We start from the raw sequence: 21,183 nt of genomic DNA, 5'->3' as shown, positions 1-21,183 counted from the left end.
CTCCACATGTAACTCCTATACAGTTGAATTATATAATTTATTACAAGTAGTTTGGGGAAACATAAGATCTAGGCAGTCGTCAACCTCTGATTGCTCGTCAGAATATGTAGGTATATATTTTATTTTTGCATTAATGTACGATAGCAGTTTGTCGAAGGAACTGACTTTTTATTTTAATTTATAACGAAGTAAGGGGTAGCTAACGACACTTACAAAGCAACGTAGAGGAAAATGTGCCAGTATTTAATTTAACTTTTAAATTCTTAATTTCTAGTAAGGAATTGGAATCGTCGTCTCGCTTTTCAAAATACTTTACTTTAGACTATCAGTGAAATGAAGTTAGTTAAAAAATAATGAAAATAAAAAGAGAGGATAGAACTGTAAAAGGGGAAAAGCGCTTCATAATTAATTAACTGTCACGCCCAGGTTCATCCTTGTTTATAAAAATTAAAGAAATTAAAAGCCATTGAAAAGGAACGGTTAAGCCAAATTTATGAGTAGGTGCAGTTCGGTCTCTCTTTATGCAACGGTGGACGTGAAAATAATTTTTCTGCAAGTGAACCTTTGACAATTCAACTAATGCCATGCAATTGAATATAAGGAACACTTTATCGCCTCAAATAAGCGACGGTAACGGTAACACCTAATGCAATTGCATTCCCGCAAAATTTACCTAATCCTATATGCAGTATTGAATTCAATTTTCTCTTCAATCTCAGTCGCTTAATCCGGTAATAAAGTTATACGAAGAATGTACTGTCTAAGTTAAACATTTAATCTATGACCATACTAAAGGTATTTCCCTTTTTCGGTTGTTAAATTTCCGTAAAGTTTAGGATCCCCGGTACATGCATCTATAGAAATCATTACTTTGTATTCAACAATCACCAGATTTATTTACAAGTCGTGCTGAAAATTGGCAGTGACCCAACTAAACCCTTTCTGAAAGGGTGTGGAATAGTCTGGATTGTAATGTGTAATGTTCACCTGTGCAGTTCATTGGGCTGTAAATTTAGAATGAATTAATCCTGATCTACAGACTACTTGTAACTATAGAATGGGTATAAAAGTAATAGCCACCCTGTCCCTATGAATGTGGATAGGAATTTATGGGGGAATATTCGAAAATGACAAAGAATGAAAAATATCGGACGCACCCTGTATATGGGATTCGCATTAGTCACACATGGCGGTAGAAAAGTACTTATCCTTATGATAATTTAGAAAATAAACGGGGAGGGCCGTTTTTATATTGGACTTTTTATTAAAATTGACAACCTGTCGGTAGACTAATAAAAAGGAGGACGTGTTGAACAATGTGACGTAAAGTTTTACGAGTATTCGGCAAAGAGGGAACATCTTTACTTACAAAGAAGTAAATACAAATTTTACATTCAACAAATTGAAAGCGAGTGATGGATGAATAATTTCCCTCACGCATGAGATTTTATTATTCCCGATTATTGAAATGCGAAGAGTAAAGGGTCAAATAACTTTGAAAGCCTAATACTTCTTGAACATAAATCAGGAAATAAAATATTATCGATTTTCTTTTATCCTCCCGTTTCTCAATTAACTTCTAATGAATTATTGCTTCCAGTTATTAATTTTTCTAAGCGTGACGTTGAAGTAATCTACAAGGGAGAAATTAATTTATTTTTTATCGAAAATAGCATTCTTGTAAATTCCCTTTTTACATATAAATCGGTTCGGTGAAAGCGAAATCATCTTTTAACTTCCCCACTTAAAAGGAAATCGTCGACTGCTACGACTTGTATTTAAAAATACTTGCGATGAAATAAGGAACAAAAAGTCACTGAAAATTTTATTTTTTTTACCTTTCATTTCAATTGTATGGAATATGTTAATTGCTATTCTATGAATAGTATCTATCTTCATCATAGCTTTGTAAATAGATGAAATTAGTGCTTTATTTGAACTCACCTAATATCTACATTTATTTTTTACTGGTAGCCTAATATGGTATACATAATCAATGTGTACAGGGTGAGTCAACGATTGCGCGGCATAACCACAGATAAATCTGTGGCATAACTTAATGCCTTGAAGACAAGATTTTTCGATAGAGTGTTTTGTATCATGATATGGTTGAATATTCTCCACATTTTAAACATATTTGGAATTATACAGGGTGCGCCCACAAAGTAGGGCGCCCAAATGGTACATTTTTTTTAATAGAACCCCCAGTATTTGAATGCATTTTTGAATTCTACGTGTAATTGTACGTCTTTTTTATTATATGGTTAATATCCGAAAAGCTAGTAGTTTTAAAATTAATTCGAATGCAAGAAAAATTGGGCATTTGCAAGCGTCAGTATATTGTCAAAATTATTACTTAAATTTTGATTCCAGGTTTTATATCTTTTATCGTGGGTTACGTAAAAGTCAAATAATTACATCTACTATGAAAGATTAAAAATATAGCTTACAGGGTGTTTATTTTGGTAGGTCCAAAGTTGCAAAACTTCATATTACAAAATATAACTTTTTTTAAGTGGAACACCCTGCATATTTTTTTGTCATCACTTAGCTCCTCCAAAAACCTTCAACTTTTGATAATAATGTCCTATACCTATCTCTGATAGTTTTCGAAATATCTTGGTTTTCCTGGGTTTTATATTCTAATCTTAAATAAGTTATATGTAATTTACATAATAGTGAGGTGGCCATGCAAAAAAAGGCAATTTTGATCTATCTCGCCCAAAACGAAAATCATATCAATTAATTTATTTTTCAAACAATTTATTTTCAGTCCAAAAACTGGAAAACAAGTAAAAGCAAATTTAATTTAACTCCTAATGTCATCCAGTCAGTGATATTAGTTTCAATTTTTTCTATATTCACCTCGTTATTATGTAAATTAGAACTTATTTCAGACTAAAATATAAAAAGTACAAAAACCAAGATATTTGTTTATGTTTTTACTATCAAATTTATTCTCCAGTTTTTATAGACTTGAATGAATTATTAGAAAAATTAATTAATTAATATGATTTTAGCTTTGAACGAGGCAGATAAAAATTGCCTTTTTTTGCATGGCCACCTCACTATTATGTAAATTACATATAACTTATTCAAGAATAGAATATAAAACCCAGGAAAACCAAGATATTTCGAAAACTATCAGAGATAGGTATATGACATTATTATCAAAAGTTGAAGGGTTTGGAGGAGCTAAAATATGAATATGAAAAATATACAGGGTATTCCATTTAAAAACAGTGAGATTTTTTAATATGAAGTTTTGTAACTTTGGATCTAGAAAAAAACACCCTGTAAGCTATTTTCGGCATAAATTTGGCACAAGCTGAAAGCGTATCCAATTCTTGGCATTCAGTGGAATCTCTGTTAATCGTATTATTTTCGTTTCCGAAATTTACTCTTTTTCAACTACAAGCGTAAAACTGACGAATTTCAAAAATGGCTCCCTTCGACGGCTCAAAACGAATTAAATTTTGCTGTTTTATGACCCATTAATTCTCCTTTACACATTATCGCTTTCTTTGCCAACTACCGGATACAATTAAGCTGTACTGCATCTTATTCCTCACGAACCTGAGCTTACAGTACGCAAAGTTGGAGCTGATAAATTTCTATCACGCGATTTTGATCAAAACATGTCAAAATAGTAATTCATGCACCAAGATCATTGGGAACAAGATTAAGAGCATTATCTCAATGCACAAGACAAGACTTCCTCTCATGTGTGGGATGGTTTGAATGCAGTTGAGTCTAGTAAGGGACGTAGTACAAAGGGCTCGAATTTGAAGCCTAAGTGAACGTGGCCAGTGGCGTATCCAGAAATTTTGTTCGGGGGGGGCTCGAACTTTTAAATACATAAAACAATTTTTACAAGACGAAATTTAATATCCTATTTTTTTTACATTCTACGAATTTATCAATTACCATGTCATCGGTAATCACAATATCTCTATGGATTGCTAATAATGCGAGCCCTGTGAGTCTAGCGCCCGATGTCGTGCTGCGCAAGTACGTTTTTAATAGCCTGAGTGTTGAAAAACTCCGCTCCGCCGTCGCTGTAGTAACCGGAAGCACGGCCAATATATCCTTTCCTTATTGGCAGAAAATATTAAGATGATTGGCAACTTTTCGGGGGGGGGGGGGGGGGGGGCTGCAGCCCCTTCAGCCCCCCTCTGAATACGCGTGTCCATTTTTCCGTTCCATTTCCACGTTACGTGGCCCCTGTCCACCTTGCTATCGTAATCCAGAATCGACAGAATCCCCTCGTGTCGAAACCTCGAAAATCCCACAACATTTTGTCAATCTGGCTGGCTGTGTCTGCGAAGCTCATTTAAGTTAATTTTACAAGGTATTACAGCTAATTGTTATCAAAAAGTGCTAGTAGTTTAGAAAATATAGTTAAAAATCCCATTCCACTTATTTTGACCATGATCCGCTTAATTTGCAAAGTTGCAGAAGTAACAATACGACCAATTTCCAGCGTGTAATTGAAAACCAAAATCAGACAAGGAAAAATTGCAAATTATTTACGCAAATAAGCGCTCTTGTTACAATCCCATAGAATTCCCAATCCCTTTTGGCACGGAATTTCACTCTTGTTGACAATATATCTTTTATTCATTTCACGTAACTTTTCTGGTGTTACTTGTAATACCTCAGTTGCTGAGGAATTTTATTTAACTAAAGGGATAAGTCTGCACATATCTTGTTGTATTTTGATGGGTCCTTTTTGGGGCATCAAAATAGTTATCTACGCACATTTGCTCTTGGATTATTTTAATTACAATGGGGAACTTTTCCTTGTTTCATCGTAGAAATTAGGTATAATTTCTTGACTCAGGGACATGTAGCAGAACTGCTTAACAATATCAATTGAAACGTAAATTGCATACCAGCCAAGTAACTTCTTAGTGCAGAGACCAATTCCAATATTTCATCTGCAGTGAACAGTATGCGTTTCTGGTTCACCGACATTGATTTCATTTCTCTGGGATGAGGGTACTTCTTACGGAAGGCTTCCGCATAAAAATTGCGAGGACGTAGTAATTTCAACTCTTTGCACTCGGTAGAATTCGTTCTTCTTTTGTGCTAGCCCAACAGAGAGATTCACGTAAATTGAATATTAATATCGAATTCCGCCGAACTTGATAGTTGCTTCCCACTTAGGCCAAGTCGATGAGCTACGTCTTCTTCTATCATGCTGATTAATGCACCGCATGAACATCTTCATATCCTTTTGGTCCTTTGACCAGGATTTTGATTTTCGGCAAATTTTCTGATGAACCAGTTGTATTGATTGAACCTTCTTCTTCATCTGGTTCAGAAGCAGGTCGATCACTTTTCTTTTGAACATTTACAGGTGAAAAGAACGTTCATTTTCACTTGTTTCAGCCTTCCCTTTATTCTTGAAAACTGATGAATGCTTCAAATGAACCGTATGGTGCCTCTTGCATCAGCTATATTCATCCTTCTTGCATTTCCGGTTTTGGTCAGGACACTTACTTGACCAATGGGCTGATTGAACACACAGAAAACACAACTTGTTTTCTTGAGCGATGTTCCTCCTTTTTTTCATAATCATCCTGCGAAATTATATGCAACTTTCATTAGTGCAATTATCCATTTTACACACTACACAAATCTTGCTTTCGTTTTCAGCTGCGTTAAATGCTCCTCGAGCTCTTTTAGGTTGACATTGATCCGTCACTTTCTCTTCAGTATATATAATAATTATATATAATATAATATAAATTGATGAAGTATTACTCAAACTGACGTCACTCTAGGTATTTAATTTACGACCACGTCGAATAATTTGAAAGAAAACATAAACACACAGATTTGAAATGGGAAATATCGTAAATAAAGATTAGTTTATATGTATGTAACAGGATGGTCAGTTATTTCAACATAGCGACCAATTATTCTGGATAAACATAATGTTAATTGCAACGCGTATCTATGGTGTAATTTAATTAATGGCGATTTGAGTTGAATGATTAATTCTGGAGCGCAATTGCAATTTTAATAAGGTTAGCTCGAAGATTCTATTATCCATCAAACGGAATCGTATAATAGGTATTAGGTGGAGCAATGGGAAGCGTGTGCTCTTTAAATTAGAATGTATAATATCCAAAATTACCATTTAATCAAAATTCCGATTATACTGTTTTCGTGTAGTAAGTACCACCACTGATGAAATCTGCCATAAATTTCAATTTTTTTTCTACGTTGTTTACATACAAAACAAAAGGGCTCCTGTACATTATACTCTATCCTGTTTAACCGCAATAAGCATTTAAAATTGGAAACATCCCGTGCATATCAAATTTAAGGATGAATTAATTATTTACGGCACGAATCCGTAATCCGGGCCGCCTTGAATAAATTGCTGAATTTTTATTTAGAAATTAGTGCACTTATTTCCCTTTCTTTATAAAGTATTCCTATTCCCTCCTTTGGAAAAATCCGACCTTATCTCGCATACTTTTAACTTAAAACCCGGCACTATATTCGTTTTAATAAAAAATACTTCACAATCGTGAACATTTCGTGAACATCTCGTTTCGTAGCATTACAAAGGTAATAATTTCTTTTGCTTAAAAATTTAATTACAAATTTATGACTAAAGAAGTCATACTATTGTTTTATGATAAATATAAATGTTAACCCCCTTTTTTTGTTACAGGTATATAGCAGTTACACAACCAATTAAATACGCGAAGCACAAAAGCAATCGGAGAGTGTGGCTTACAATAGTTTTAGTGTGGGTGATATCAGCTGCCATTGGATCACCTATAGTCCTTGGTCTAAATAATACACCAGATCGAATCGAAGATGCGTGTCTCTTTTACAACAGCGATTTCATAATCTACTCTAGTCTTTCATCTTTCTACATACCATGCATCATCATGGTTTTTCTTTATTATAATATTTTTAAGGTAAGTTGAGATAGATACCTTTTATGTCATTCCAGAAAACATAATTGCCCGATAAAATGCTGCTATCAGTTGTATTTTTGCCATTGCTTCGTTTAACTTTAAAAACTGCAATCGCCAGATTCAATCTTGAGGAAGGGACCTTGTGGTATCAAGCATATTGATATTTTTCTTAACTAACAGTTAATAGGATTTCTTTAATGCCACACAGTCCATTCCACCAGATTTTGATTAACGAGGAGTGCATTTAAGACTTTGTTGGTAAGATGCTTCTTATTCATCTATCGCCAACAACTTTTCATATTCTTTGTAATAGACTGCTGGATTTTGTAGGTAACGACTTTTCTTCTGCTTCTGTGATAAACCATTTTCCTTATCTTTAAATTACATTACAAGTATAATACAAAAACTATACAAAGCGAGTGGTCTTTAAAGCACTTGTACTCGTTCATTCTTAATATACCATTAAAATGTTCACATTTGCACAAAAAAAATTTAAATAATTGTTACTACTGTCAAGTGTAATGTATGACGCCGAGAAAAGTATTTAAACTAATTGTACGTATTTTGTTACAGGCTTTACGAAATAGAGCGATAAAAGCGCGGTTAACGCGTAAACCCCTTCCATGTGAAATTAAACCCGGTACTGTGATAGAAAATGTAGCCAACACCAGAAGATTAGCCGAAACAACTTTAGGACCGCCACCTATAGATGAACAAGCTACAAATACAGGGTCTGGATCAGGAGACGAAGACGAAGAACCCGCCGAGCCAGAATGCCAAATTATTTCTAACGACAAAAGTACTGAGTTTATACTAGCTACCGTTGTTGAAGAAGCTGCGTAAGTGTTTTTCATATTTTTCTCTGGTTTCAAAACCGAACTGATTATTCCATCTTTGCTAATGTAACATTATTTAGATGATTTTTCCGTACCTGACACTGCAATAATTTGTTATCGAAACAGTCAATACATACTCGACCACTAACAAATGTAGTGTTTGCAAGCACCATCTCAGCATTGAAGTACGTCGAAATCCTTTCGTGCTTTCTCTTTGTCTTTAAGGCATTTTCCAATTGGCTTCTAGATAGTCATTGATCTCAAAATCACTTTAAAACTACTCAAACGTTCTGAGAAATGTGAGAAATTGATATTATACACTTGTGCCAGCGCTTTTTCAAATCTTAAAAGCACTTCTGATACACGATCTTCGGTATGGCGTTTAGCTCCTCCACCTATGCGGTTTTTATCTCGTCAATAGTGGCAAAACGTTGTCCTTTCATCTGTCTCTTTAGTTCTGGAAACAGGAAAAAGTCGCATGAGGCTAAAACTGGCGAATACGGCGGCTGAGGCGTTGTTTATGATCAGCTAAATTTATAATTTTACCTACGTGTCCAAGACCATGTAATCAAAACATAAACATAAAATGAGCAAACATTTACACCCAAAATGAAATGTGATTCTGCATTGAGATTAAATTAAGTCAATTGGAAAAAGAAATATGGAAAATTATAAAAAATATAAATAATACAAACACAAATAAATTATAAAGAAATGCAAAGATTACTGCCTGCCTTAAATAACAGAAAAATAACAAACGTAAACTATACACGATGCTTTCTGGACGGCCGCTTCAATCGAGAACCCAGATGGCCCTAATATAAGTAGCGTTTTTGCTCCCGAGATGGCCCAGACAGATTTCCCCTTCTAAAAAGTCACGCGGTTGCCAACTCTCAAAAATGTGCGCATCAGCGTAGGTGGAGTCTCTCAAGGTAAGCGCAAGCTTTGCCTTGTGTAAGAGCTGAGTGTTTTGCACTAAAGTTACTCGTCGTATAAAGTTATACAGGTGCGATTCTGAACCAGTTGAAGGTCGTTCACCACCTGGTAGTGACCTTGGAAAGTAGGTCAAGGGGAGGTGCTACGCGGCGGTGACTTTGGGAATTCAAGTGAATGTCGCGTGCCACGTAGGCGGTGTTGTTGGGAAGTAGGTCGAGATTAAGCCCAAAAGGCTAGCTGTAGATATCGTATTTCATTTTTTGGGGTGTCAAATTACATTTTTAAGGGCATGCAAGGTCAATGGTCTCATTTTTCTGTGTCAATTTACATGTTCAAGGTCATCCAAGGGCAATAAGCTCAATTGTGGTGTCAAAGTACATTTTCAATGTCATCCGAAGTCAAAGACCTGAATTTCAAGGACATAGAAGGGAATTGACCCCATTTTTTCACCTGGTGGCGATCATGGACCGGTTCAAGATCTCTCGCTTGCCAAGGGCATTTGCTTGCAAGGTTATAGACGATCAATGTATAATAGTCTTAACATCGATTAATTTATAACGGTAATTATTATTTATCACTAACAATTACTCAAATTTATGATGGCGCGAACAATTAATTACTTCGGCGTTCTAATGGCAACGTCACTGTAACGCAATCCGATTTGCTTAAATAGTAAAGTCGAATGTTCCCGAGCGGTCGTGAGCATTCAAGAATAAAATATCATATTTCTCGCAAAGATTACGTCACATCCACTTTCGCACTTTATCTCCGATGACTAATCGTTCATGGCACCTGGATGTCTATGGACATTTCTGGAATGTTCGCCAGTTCAACCTATCAAGACCACATCCGATCATCGGAATTGCCAGCTTTGTAACACCATGAATTTGTAGATTTCGTTGCAGGTGCTGTAGCGCATTCCAAAAATCCTGACAACTTGGGCTAATCACAAGGTATTTCGTCACGGAATCGCCCATGCTCCTTTAGATAACACGCTTGACCCACCTTGGGACGTTGCAGGTAAATTTCTCACCAGAACTTGAATTGCACGGCAATGCCTCTGAACATCTTGACGTCCTTGAGCCAAAGTGTATTCTGTTGGTGCTTCAAACAAGATTCCTCATCCTCAACACCAAAACGTGATCTTTGCATTCCAGAGTAAAGTGCCATAAATTCCGCGAAAGTGCACTCACTCACTTGCATCACATTCGCTGCTTCCTGTTCCTCGGGCTCATTCTGTCCCGCGCATGAAACCAATCGATTTATGTGCACCACCACGGGTTTTCCTCATGGTAGTTTCCGTATCCGATATATCAAGTCGTTTATTCTCTTCACAACTGTATATGGTCGTTCCCAAGCTCTTTATAACATCGGGGATAGGCCGCGATTCCTCTGGAAATGATACAACCAAATCAAATCTCCGGGTTGATAACCACCAACTTGGGCCCTCCAATCGTATTACACTACCATCCTGTCGCTAGCTAACTGCATATTATCGTGAACATCCAATTTTTGACGCAGGTTACCACTTACTCGTTTTCCACAGTAACTTCTTGGCTGAAGTTTCCTACACCGCACAACGGTTCGCCACCAGGAACAAATGCAGATATTTGTCCCAATCACGCTAGTGGTCGGACACAACTTTCCATTCCGTTTGACTGTGGGTGTAGAGCAGTGGTTCTGTTCTTGCGAATGCCCAATAGTTGTCACACCCTTATTTCGAATAGCGCCGACTCACAATTTCGTCCTTGGTCAGAGTGTAGTTCCAGGGGGTACTTCAATCTGCTAAAAAGTTCTTTTACCAGAATGTCTGCCACAGTTGTCGCTTCTTGATTTGGCTGAGAATATGCTGTTGTCCATTTGCTGAAATAGTCCATGGCCACCAAGATGTATTTGTTTCCAGAATCTGTATCTGGGAAGGGCCCTGCGATATCAATTTTTTTGCTGACCTGTTGCTTGTGGCGCAAACTGTACAGTTTCTGCACCATTCTTTGACATCGCGTTTACTATTTACCCAGTAGAATCGCTCCCACACCAGGGTTTTCGTCACTTCGAGATGGTCTCACGATATACCTTAGTTTATTTGCTCTCTGGAATCACTAATTTCATCCTGTGGTCGTGCCATTATCATTTTCTAGAACCCTCTCCAGAAGACCATCTAACCGTAACGAGTCCCACTGAGACCAATGCGCCTTTAGAACTGGACGGTATCGTGATACTTCTTCCCAAATTGACCTTTTCTGTTACATTTTCCAGTTTATCACTAAACGTAAATCATTTTGATTTTCCTTAGAATGGCATAGCGCTTGGAAACAATGACTTTTCCGTCGGCCCGTGAGACGCAGTTTAGTTAAAGCTGGATTGTGGTGTTAAGGGTCCCTGGTTCGAATCCGAGTTCGGGCATGGATATTTGTAAATGTATAGTGGGTTGGGTTGGTAGAGCAGCTTTGACTGAAACCCCGCCCACTCAAAAATAAAGGCAAAATAAAATAAAATAAAATAAACCCATTTCAGTTTTTCAGTTCCGCACCATTCCTCATTTCACGTTTAGTAAGCCTCGACGGTGGGCTCGCTATCAAAATTGGACATAATGAATGTGATTCAAAAAACGTAAATCTGAATCTCCCCGATTAACTTAACTGCAATTTCTCACCGCTTCCACAGATGTAATGGCACACAAAAATTGTTCCGCTTTGACATAGGGCAGATGTTACCAATTCATTCGAGGAAAACGAGTCTCTTTAGAGACAGTTGGCATAACTGTTACTAAGACCTTGAACTATTTCTGAAAAGGAACAGATGAAAGAGGTACCTTACCAAAAAATTGCTCCCTTCAATTTCAGAATAGGTAAGTGCTAACATAAAGGATCAGACACCAACATCAAAATAAGAATGGGAAATGGATAAAGAGCGCTTAACCGTTTTAGATAAAGTCGATAGTCGATAAAATTCTACAAAGATTAGTTAATAATGTGATCTGTAACTGTAATCCATTTTAATACTACCTGATTAAAGTCCTTCATGAATTATGCATTATCGTGCATTATTCATGCCCTCAATAGTAAAATCCTCACCACTAATTTTATAATGGATTGTCCATAAAACATGAGAAATAGATTGATGATTTATATACCAGTTGGACGATTTCTTAGGACATTTTTGAAATTCAAATGAAATGCCACAAAGGCGAAAAGAATCGTTAGTGGTAATGAAATTTTCATTTCTACTTTTATATTGAGGTGGATTATTTCGTTTTCATGAGTCGTATAAGCGTAATTGGCCCATTTGTGGTTTGATGTTGATTAATTCCATGTTTAAGAGATCAATCAAAATCGCATCTGAATAAATATTTCAAATTTTAAACGTTTCAGTTTGTTTTCGGCTTAATATTGAACCAGCAATTAATTAAAACGTTTACTTACATGGAAACTAATTGCCTAGGACGATATGTCAATAAACGTCTTATTAATGTGAGTTATGAAACTGCCGCTTAGAAATTTCTTAATTCCATAAGTTGCGTGTCGGTAAAGTCAGTACATATTAATCAGCGTAGATTATTGCTGTCATTTATTCCTCTCAAATTTCTCGACAGTTTCTCTTCACTTTGGTATCACTTAAGATTGTTAGATTGCTGTGATTATGTGCTCTACTTTAACACAGATGGAATTTTGATTGTTAGGAATTCATTGCGCCGTACATATAATATAAATGCTAAGGAGAATTTGAATATTAATACAAGGATTTATTGATTAAAATCGCAAGATGCGAAAACACCAAAATATCTGAAGGATTGGAGTGTTCCCTAATTTCATTTACTTTATTCTATAGCATACATAATATGTTAAAATGACATTTTAATAAGTTTGAATGAGTAGGCTAAACCTTCTTTAATCGCCAGGATAGATAAAGTGATTACTTTAACCGTAAGGGTAGATAAAGTGAAATAAATGATTGTGCATTCTAATGACGCTTGTCATACTTATTTCAAATGCACGTTATAAAATGACGTTCAGAACATATGAAAATTCTGTTTGTATAGAAACGATCGCAACGGCAGAACCTACGCTTGCAAGGTAGCACATGCAATGTTAGAACCGTGCTAATTTCTTGAACATATAAAGAATATTTCCATATATATCAATTGCTTCAATCCCAATCATGAAGAATGAAGAATCTTCCACAGCGGTAGTTCGTTCTGGGTATGGGTAATAAAAAAAATCAAAAAAATAATTTTAAAAAAATCAAAAATAAACTCCCCGATGGGATAGTTTAGACAAATATTCAAAGGTCCAACATTATAATTTGTGTTACATACAAAACGGAGTATCTGGACTCTACGACGGAAATCTCAGGAATGATTGATTAAGCTAATTCTTACTTGATCTTAAAACCAAGCTCCCACAAAAATTGATCCGAACACAAATGCGCACGTGTAGTGCCAAATACAAGTAAAACATATGAGGCACCGCTTGCCTTGATTTAATAACATGCTATCCAGAAAAGTGAGCTCAATTCCCGGATCCATAAAACCTGCAAACAAAGGAAAACTACTCCCAAGCTGCAGCGCTCAGAACGCAATGAACTAAACATTGCTTCAGCAAATTCAGCAAATGGCGGTTTCTTAGCAGATGGAAATTCTGTCAAAAGGTTGCGCGCACGGATGGTGAATTTGTTCCCACATTCGTATGTAAAGCGAATTATGCTTACGCACAAATGGACAGCAGTATAAACAAAAGAAACTGTTTTGGATACGTATTCGGCAGATTTGTTCTGCAGATTTGACTTATTAACTGTGGAACTGTCTTTATATAGCGTTATTTCAGTCACTGAAGTTTTACACATTTGCGGTACAATACGGACATGTTTGAAATTTCTAATTCTCTAGCTAAATCACGAACAGTAATACATTATTGTTGTACATAATGGGATTTTTCTTCTACGTGCGCCAAAATATTTAACTTCATTTCTACAGTTAATACACTGCAACTTCTTTTTCTGGTGTAATGTTCATTAAATTCAACCATCGACATTGTGATGTTTTAATACTACAAAACTATTATGCAATAGCACAATGTGTGGCAATAGAAAGTAATACAATTATACGAACAAAAACACTCAAATCTAACTCATGAAATTAAAAGTAGGTACCATCAATCATCTATGATGGAAACTCTAAAAAAACCACGTATGTAACCTAATTAGGAGTAACAAATGCTTTTGCTCGTGTAATTTAAACTCATAAGCGCTATGAACAAAGTATAGCTCAATATAATTCCCATAAGGACGTTGCCTGGATTAAACTTATGAATATGTAATTTTCAGTTGAGAAAAAGCAAAACCGTATGCTGTCGGTTTACTGAAACTGCACACATCTCGTTTGCTGCACGTTTTAATGGGTTAATTTTTATCTGTAGCATTACACCATAGTGCATTTGCATGTTTTAATTATATCACTTGAAACTTTTTGTTCCTGGCTACAGTAGTTTTACAGGAGGAAACTTAATTAAGAACAGCGATGCCTGTACGTTTTGTTAGGTACCTAATCGGTGAATATTATTAATAGCCGACATCTTCCGCAATAGACTTCCGACGAAACAATTAACGGGACGTGGAAGGAACAAACGCAGTTCTGTTGACGAGTCTATGACCGGACTGTTTGAATGGGTATTCATACGGATGTGTGTAAATTGCGAAATCAATTATCACTGTCTAATGGATCTACGGCCAATGTATTGATAACAATACAAAAAATCTAATTTTCTGGACTGGCCTGCTGAAATAGAATGCAATATAAACGTACCACGAAAACGCTTTATGACAACCAGGCTATTATAATAAACGTACAATTTGCACTCACACACAGTTTATGTTTCATTACGGTCATTTTTTCGGAAGTGAAATACTATTCGTTTTGTTTCATTTATGCTTTGTTTCTCCTAAATGGGTCATAAATTACCAAACATTTTGTCGCAGGGTACGCTCATTCAGAACAGTTTGGAATAAATGTTGCTAAAGTACCAAAATGACCGTACGGGTAGGATTATATTATCGAGCAAGGTATTCACGGGGTGATTAAATGAGGCTAAAAAACTCCAAAACTACCCTTAGCCTTATTTAATTTTAATCATTACAATAAATAAATCTTAAACACTAGGGAAGTATAAAATTTGGAAATACCAATATCACTAGTATGGAATGAATGATAGTGTAGCGACTGTTCCAGAAATCACGATAGACATCGAGGCGCGATAAAAGATTAGTCATCGGCGATAAAGAACGAAGGCGGATGTGGCAACATTCGGAAGCACTCGAGTTTGCAAATCGAATTAAGGTACGGGACAGTTCTACTTTAAACGATGAAGTCATAAATAGTTCGCGTTGTTATAAATGGTGACTTTGCGAGTGATAAATACTATTTTATCTGTTATAAATTAATTCGTTTCAAGACTGTTATAAATGTAATGTTAATTAATAGTAAATAAATAAAACACGTAATTAAATTTACGTTACGGGTGAAGCACAAGGGGTGGGAGGTCCAAAACTTGGATTCTTAACCACCAGCTATTCCTCAATGACATGCAAAAAAAATGGGACCTACTTCTCGTTTTGCAGGAAATTGTCAATTTTCAGTCTCTATTTCCCGAACTATAAAGAAAGCTGAATTAACCTTTGGACGTCACCTTGATCTATTTCCCAATGTCGTATCCAGGAGCGAAACAGCGGGAGAGCGACCTGTGATCGATAGTTTGAACTACTTTCCGAAACCGAGTAAGCCTTCGCCTTCGCAGTGTCTCCGTCAGGAGCTAGCGATATTTGAGCTTAACCTTTGCCAACTTCCCAAAGTCGTCACAGAAGCGACCGTTAAAGATGCACATTGATCTACCTTTTAAGGTCACAATCAGGTGGTGAGCGACCTTGGACTGAACAAGAACCGGCCCTATAGTTATAATGGTGACCTTTGAGCTTCACTTCTACCTACCTCCCAAAGATACCACCAGGGGTTCCAAACTACATTTGAACTTCACCTTGAAGTGTCGTCTTTTTCAACCATATTTCGTTATAGGGCAAGGATGCTATAATAATATAAGGATTGCTCGATCACTGAATTTTTCGTCGCGTGTAGTGACGTCACTGGCGGACCCAGACGCACCGCATGCTTTGATTTTTAGATTTGTGCACCACTTTCATTTGTATTTTATATCATGTAAGATTCTAAGAGCTCCTTCTCACGATGCGTTTTTGAAACGCTGCGCAGAGTGGAAATTTTCTTCGAAAAAAAGATACGGTTATGCGAAAATCTCAGATGAGTAAGAACTGAAGTTTATAAGTCTCTTCTGTACAATTTCTGTTATAATTTTGGAGTTTGCCACACCGTGCTACAATGGTTTTTACCACACAATATGAAGTGTTTAGCCTAATACAGCTTCGCCTTCCTTCAACGGTCAAACTACAACCCCCGCATATCAGTAATAACAAACTTAGCTTTATATACAAAATATCAGTACACAAGTATGTACGCTCTTTACTAAGGCACAAGTAAATCAACTCTCCTCAAACCACACACCATTTTTTAAAAAAACGACGCCCCTTCTTGGTACATGCGCTTTCGTTGCGTGAAGGCGCTTCTGAAAAGCGCTTCGTGCTACTTGTGGCGCTGCAAATCGTACCGTGTGAAGAGGTCACGCTATCAGCCGCTTAAGCCTGGTAAGAAGCGGCTCTAATACGTCCAAATGGATGTAGGTAGGTATTTAAATTAGAAACACTTCCCATTCACCGTCTACAAGTCTACAAATTCTCTTTCGGTTTTTTGCCTAAGTACTCAAAATGCCGTGAACCCATTTCATCCTGCGTTTTTGGTTTTTGTACTCTTCATCATCCATGGAAATTGCAGCTAAATCAGTTTATTTCAACTTTGTCCATCTTAAAATAACGATTTCTCGACGTTCTTCTTGACACTGCCTAAAATGAACGCCAGTTAAGTGTAAAATGTGAATACTACCCCAAATTGTTATTACAGTCCAATACTGATGGCGGCGTCCAAGCATTTTTGTTGCAATATAGCGAACATATACACACAGTTATAACGCTAATGCAAAAACGTTGACAACTTAGCAAATTATAACTGTCAATTCTGACAGTCAGGTCCGTTGGTGACGTCACATATGACTTAAACTCGGGCAACATTACAAGTATAGGGATCGAGCAATCCTTATATTATACAGCATCCTTGGTTATAGGGATCGTGTTGCGTGCTGGATTAAAGACAACATAGTGCAAAAATGGTAACTTTCACTCTTTTTCTAGAACAGGATTCAATTGTTGCTATTTTAATCAAACAATCGAACGTACATTTAAGTTTCACCTAGACCTACTTTACAAGTTGCCAATCGACCTTTAAACCTCACCTTAACCTACAAAAAATGATACCATTGACCTCTGATGACCCTGAAGATGACAACACAAAAAATGGAGTCACTGCGATTTGGAAGAAATCAATCTTTTAGATTCACCTTAACTTATTCTTCAAGGTAACCGCAAGGTGGCGAGCGACCTTGAATTACATCTCCATCTCCATACCTTCTCAAAGCTGAAGGAGCGGTTTGAATAACGAAGACGAAGTCTCGCCCATAAAAATATACGCTAGAAATATATCAGAATAACCATATAAAAATTGTAGTTCCAACTCCCGTATGCTATGAACGGAGGTCATTGAACTTTGATAATTTTGAAAGTGAAATATGTATTGCACACAAAAAAACTTCTGATAACCTTAAAATAAAATATGACACCACACAAAAATGGAGTCATCGACCTCTGACACCACAGAAAAATTGGGTTATTGGCCTCTGATAACCTTGAAACTAGAATATGGCATCACAAAAATTCGGGTCATTGAACTTTGATAACCTTGAGGAAGAAGTATGGCACCACAAGATGGGATGATTGACCTTTGAAGACGGGTGATCATTTTCTTGATCTACTTTCCAAGGTCACAAACATTCCAAAGTCAACAGAAGAACAGTGCTCGGGGGAAGGGGCAAGTGCCCTTGTGTCTCACTTTGACATACTTTCCAATCTCACCGCCATGGGGCAGGTGACTTTTGAACTTCACCTTGACCCAATTTTCAAGGTCACCGCCAGGTGGTGAGCGACCTTGAACAGTCCAAGTTCGCCCTTGTATCTCTACTAGCATTACACCAGAAAAAAGGACTACTAAGTTTTTGCTGTCAAATTTGTGTCCAAGGTGGATTGACTTGTATATTTAAAAATTGAACATAGGAAATTGGTATGTTCGGACCCAAAATTGACATGGAGAGGGAATGAAGTTCTTGGTAAATAACACATACTTCCACACAGATCTTCATCTATTAACAGCCATTACAAAATTAGCAAAATGCAGAGTGGGCAATCAGAGATCAATAAAAATTATGGGTTACAATTCAGCTTCGTCGATCAAACATCACCTTTAAATGGGAAAGAACACCATTCCCAACTCTTTATGGGTTTGCGGAACGGTTTCGAAAACTTCTGTCTATCTAGTTCTGGAGGAATTGGGTCAAAAGTCAGGCACCCATACTTATTACAATAGCAATTTTTTATTGGACAAGAATAAATGAGTGCAGTTTTCAATTAAAATGGGGATTTCTTCTCTTCACTTTTTTCAGCAACCGTAGCACTAGGACGGAACGAAGGGTTTTGGGGATCCATGATTTATTTATACTGGTTGCAGTACTAGATCAATAGGTACTAAATCAACATTGTACTCTATCCGTTATATTCATGGGCACTATCAGTAAATAATTTTTTATACCTACCTTTGAATTTTTTGTTTGGTTTGAGATTTAATGGGGATTAGTATTGGGGTGCAATTCTGTGGACTACTAAGATATTCTGTTTCGCACTCCAATTAAAGGATCAGCGTATGTAAAAACGGATTGAACATGACTCTCACGGGCCTTAAGTTGGATAGAATCACTTGAAATTTTTAGTATAAGTTTAGTTAAAATGTAAGTACTTCTGGACAATTATTTCGAACTAGCCTTTGAGTTCCATAACTTAGGACTGTAGAGCTCCTCTATTTATGGTCAATTTTCGGCGCTCATTCTTAAATGGACATTCTGTGCAATGACTAAAACACAACAATGAATTATCTCCATATAACCCTTCTTCAACCGGTTCCATTAATTAAATATAATACCCTCACCCTTAACTATGTTCCTTGAAAATAGTAAATAATTGTATTTTGAGAGAGGAATAATTTACTAACAGAAAACTTTCTTGCAGGATATCGAGCGTTGTAGCGAGCTTGGCGACTCCAGCGCCTTTAGCGGATCCAAACGGCAATAACGATTCGGGATACGCGCCCAGTCAAACGGACACAATATTGTTGGAGAGTCCCAAAAAAACGAGGCATCAAATGAAAAAGAATGGGGCGACGTTTGACACTGAGTTAAAGTAAGTGTTAAGCATTTCTAATCTGATTATTAAACGTATGCCATTTTTCGGGGTAACCCACCCTCTCATTTTCACAACTATTTTATGTATAGAGCGAGTCTCCGTAGTAGTAGTTACAATAGTAAATGAGTTTGGTATATAGAATTCGCTGTAATTTACGGGCTTTTAGTAAACTAGTTTATTAATATCATTTTGTTACCCTTAATATTTGTGTACAGCTGTACACTTACATTCATTTACACTTTACAATGTGTACAAACTAAATTTATTTCATTATAGGAGAAGTTTAACAGAACTCGCTGTTAGATAGCATTTAAAGTTCGCTTATTCCTTCCACGTAGGCTGAATGCGAGAGAAAACTTTTTTTAATTTAATTTGAGCGGTGGTAGTACTTCGGTGGCAAATTTTTCAATCGATACGCCATTTAACTTTCAACGGAACTCGGTTAATAAGCGATTTGAGCCAATTCATCAAGCGTATTCATTTTCTTTGAGTGAAGTTTAAAATACTTTGATGGCTATAAAAAAATCATCTTCTTTTAAAGTGGAATTTAATTAATACCAGTTCCATAGAACATTTACGTCGAGTTTCCTTCCGCTCGTTACCGAACATTGTTGGCAAATGGTATTTTAAAGCCGTAGATTCAAGAACAAAAACCGATCGTACATTATTGGAATACTTTGCAGTGTTTTGAAGTAGTACAATAAAGTAGTGGCGACCTGAACATTGTTATAGGTTTTTATAACTGGTAGGAACTTCGCAAGCTGTGATTTGAAAGATATCCAAACGGAATATATCTGCACTCGCGGTTACCAATTAATGATTGAGCATATATTTGTGTTTTTCTTTCATACTAATTTAATTATTTTTTATTTTTTGGTATAAAAGAAATTGAGGCTTTTCACGACATATTAGAATTAGATGTGATCGACCCCTCTAATGGTGGTGGTCAAGTCCATTAATATTAATGGCACCAAAGAAAAATGGCACGTTTAGATTCTACGTAGACTATAGGAAGTTAAATAAGGTTCTGAAGCCTGATGCCTATCCGATCCCTTACATCTCCGCAATGCTAAACAAGTTAAAAAGTACATATTTGGTAGCTCCATGGACATCAATTCGCACAATGGCAAGTGCCAATAAGAGATAGTGCTCGAAAACTGACCGCCTTCACGATACCTGGAAGAGGACTATTTCACTTTAAATGCCCTTCGAGTTGGAGAACGCGCCTGCGACTAATTAATCAAGTTATAGGACCTGATTTTTACTATTCAGCAGCGACTAGCAGATGGAAATTCGACCCATGAGGATGGTTTGCGTTAACTCGTCTGTTCCCACACATCTCACTTCTTTTGTATCCCGCCTTATCCACGTGGTTACAAATACTTAGTTTCGTGTGAAATCCATGGCAATCAGAACAGTGCTTAGATGACGAACGGACTTGATGATTTCTTTTATGTTATCATTTGCGACAATTGGCGTTCCAGAGCGCGGTGCACTTTAGACATCAAAATATCCGGAATAGATGAAACCAAAGTGGTACGCAATTTGCTGTTACGTATAAAAACACAAAAATTAATAAAGAATAAAAAAATTCAATTTCATCATTTATTGATCTTTAGCACAAGTATACAGGGTATGCAAGAAGTCTCGAAACGGTTAATTATTTCCGTTTTCTGCAAATCTCTTTTTCGAATTGGGTATGTGTGTACTGTAAAGAACAAAAAAATTATTAACCAGAATGTCATTTATCTNATGCGGCAAAAATGAAAGAGGTTATTCCTTGGACTATTCTAATGATATTTTATCCTTTGATGATTTTTGAAAAAACGCATTCGAATAATGAGCCATGATAGAGGATTTCACAAACAACCGTTTAAGTAATAAGGGCAGAAATTACACGCCAATAGCCAAACGTCAATAAATCTTGACAAACTCGAAACAAAAGATCATCAATGACAGATATCAGGGAATGTGATTAACGTTTTTTACTTGATAAGTTCAACTCTTCA

General features: G+C 36.5%; 1 protein-coding gene across 2 annotated transcripts in view; it reads left to right on the top strand.

Annotated features, from left to right (window-relative positions):
- LOC116168604 (dopamine D2-like receptor) overlaps positions 1–21,183 on the top strand; it is a 44,054-nt gene that overhangs the window by 7,981 nt on the left and 14,890 nt on the right. For both annotated transcript variants that reach the window (XM_031484531.1, XM_031484530.1), the window contains exons 2-4: positions 6,692–6,944; positions 7,518–7,783; positions 19,001–19,171. In XM_031484531.1, the coding sequence (XP_031340391.1) occupies positions 6,692–6,944; positions 7,518–7,783; positions 19,001–19,171 (690 nt within the window). The remainder of the gene's footprint in view (positions 1–6,691; positions 6,945–7,517; positions 7,784–19,000; positions 19,172–21,183) is intronic.

Source organism: Photinus pyralis, unplaced genomic scaffold (genome assembly GCF_008802855.1).
Source record: "Photinus pyralis isolate 1611_PpyrPB1 unplaced genomic scaffold, Ppyr1.3 Ppyr1.4_LG4, whole genome shotgun sequence".
In the NCBI taxonomy this organism is placed as follows: domain Eukaryota; kingdom Metazoa; phylum Arthropoda; class Insecta; order Coleoptera; family Lampyridae; genus Photinus; species Photinus pyralis.
The sequence above is the reverse complement of the archived record's forward strand: the minus strand, read 5'-3'. Positions and strand labels throughout refer to the sequence as shown.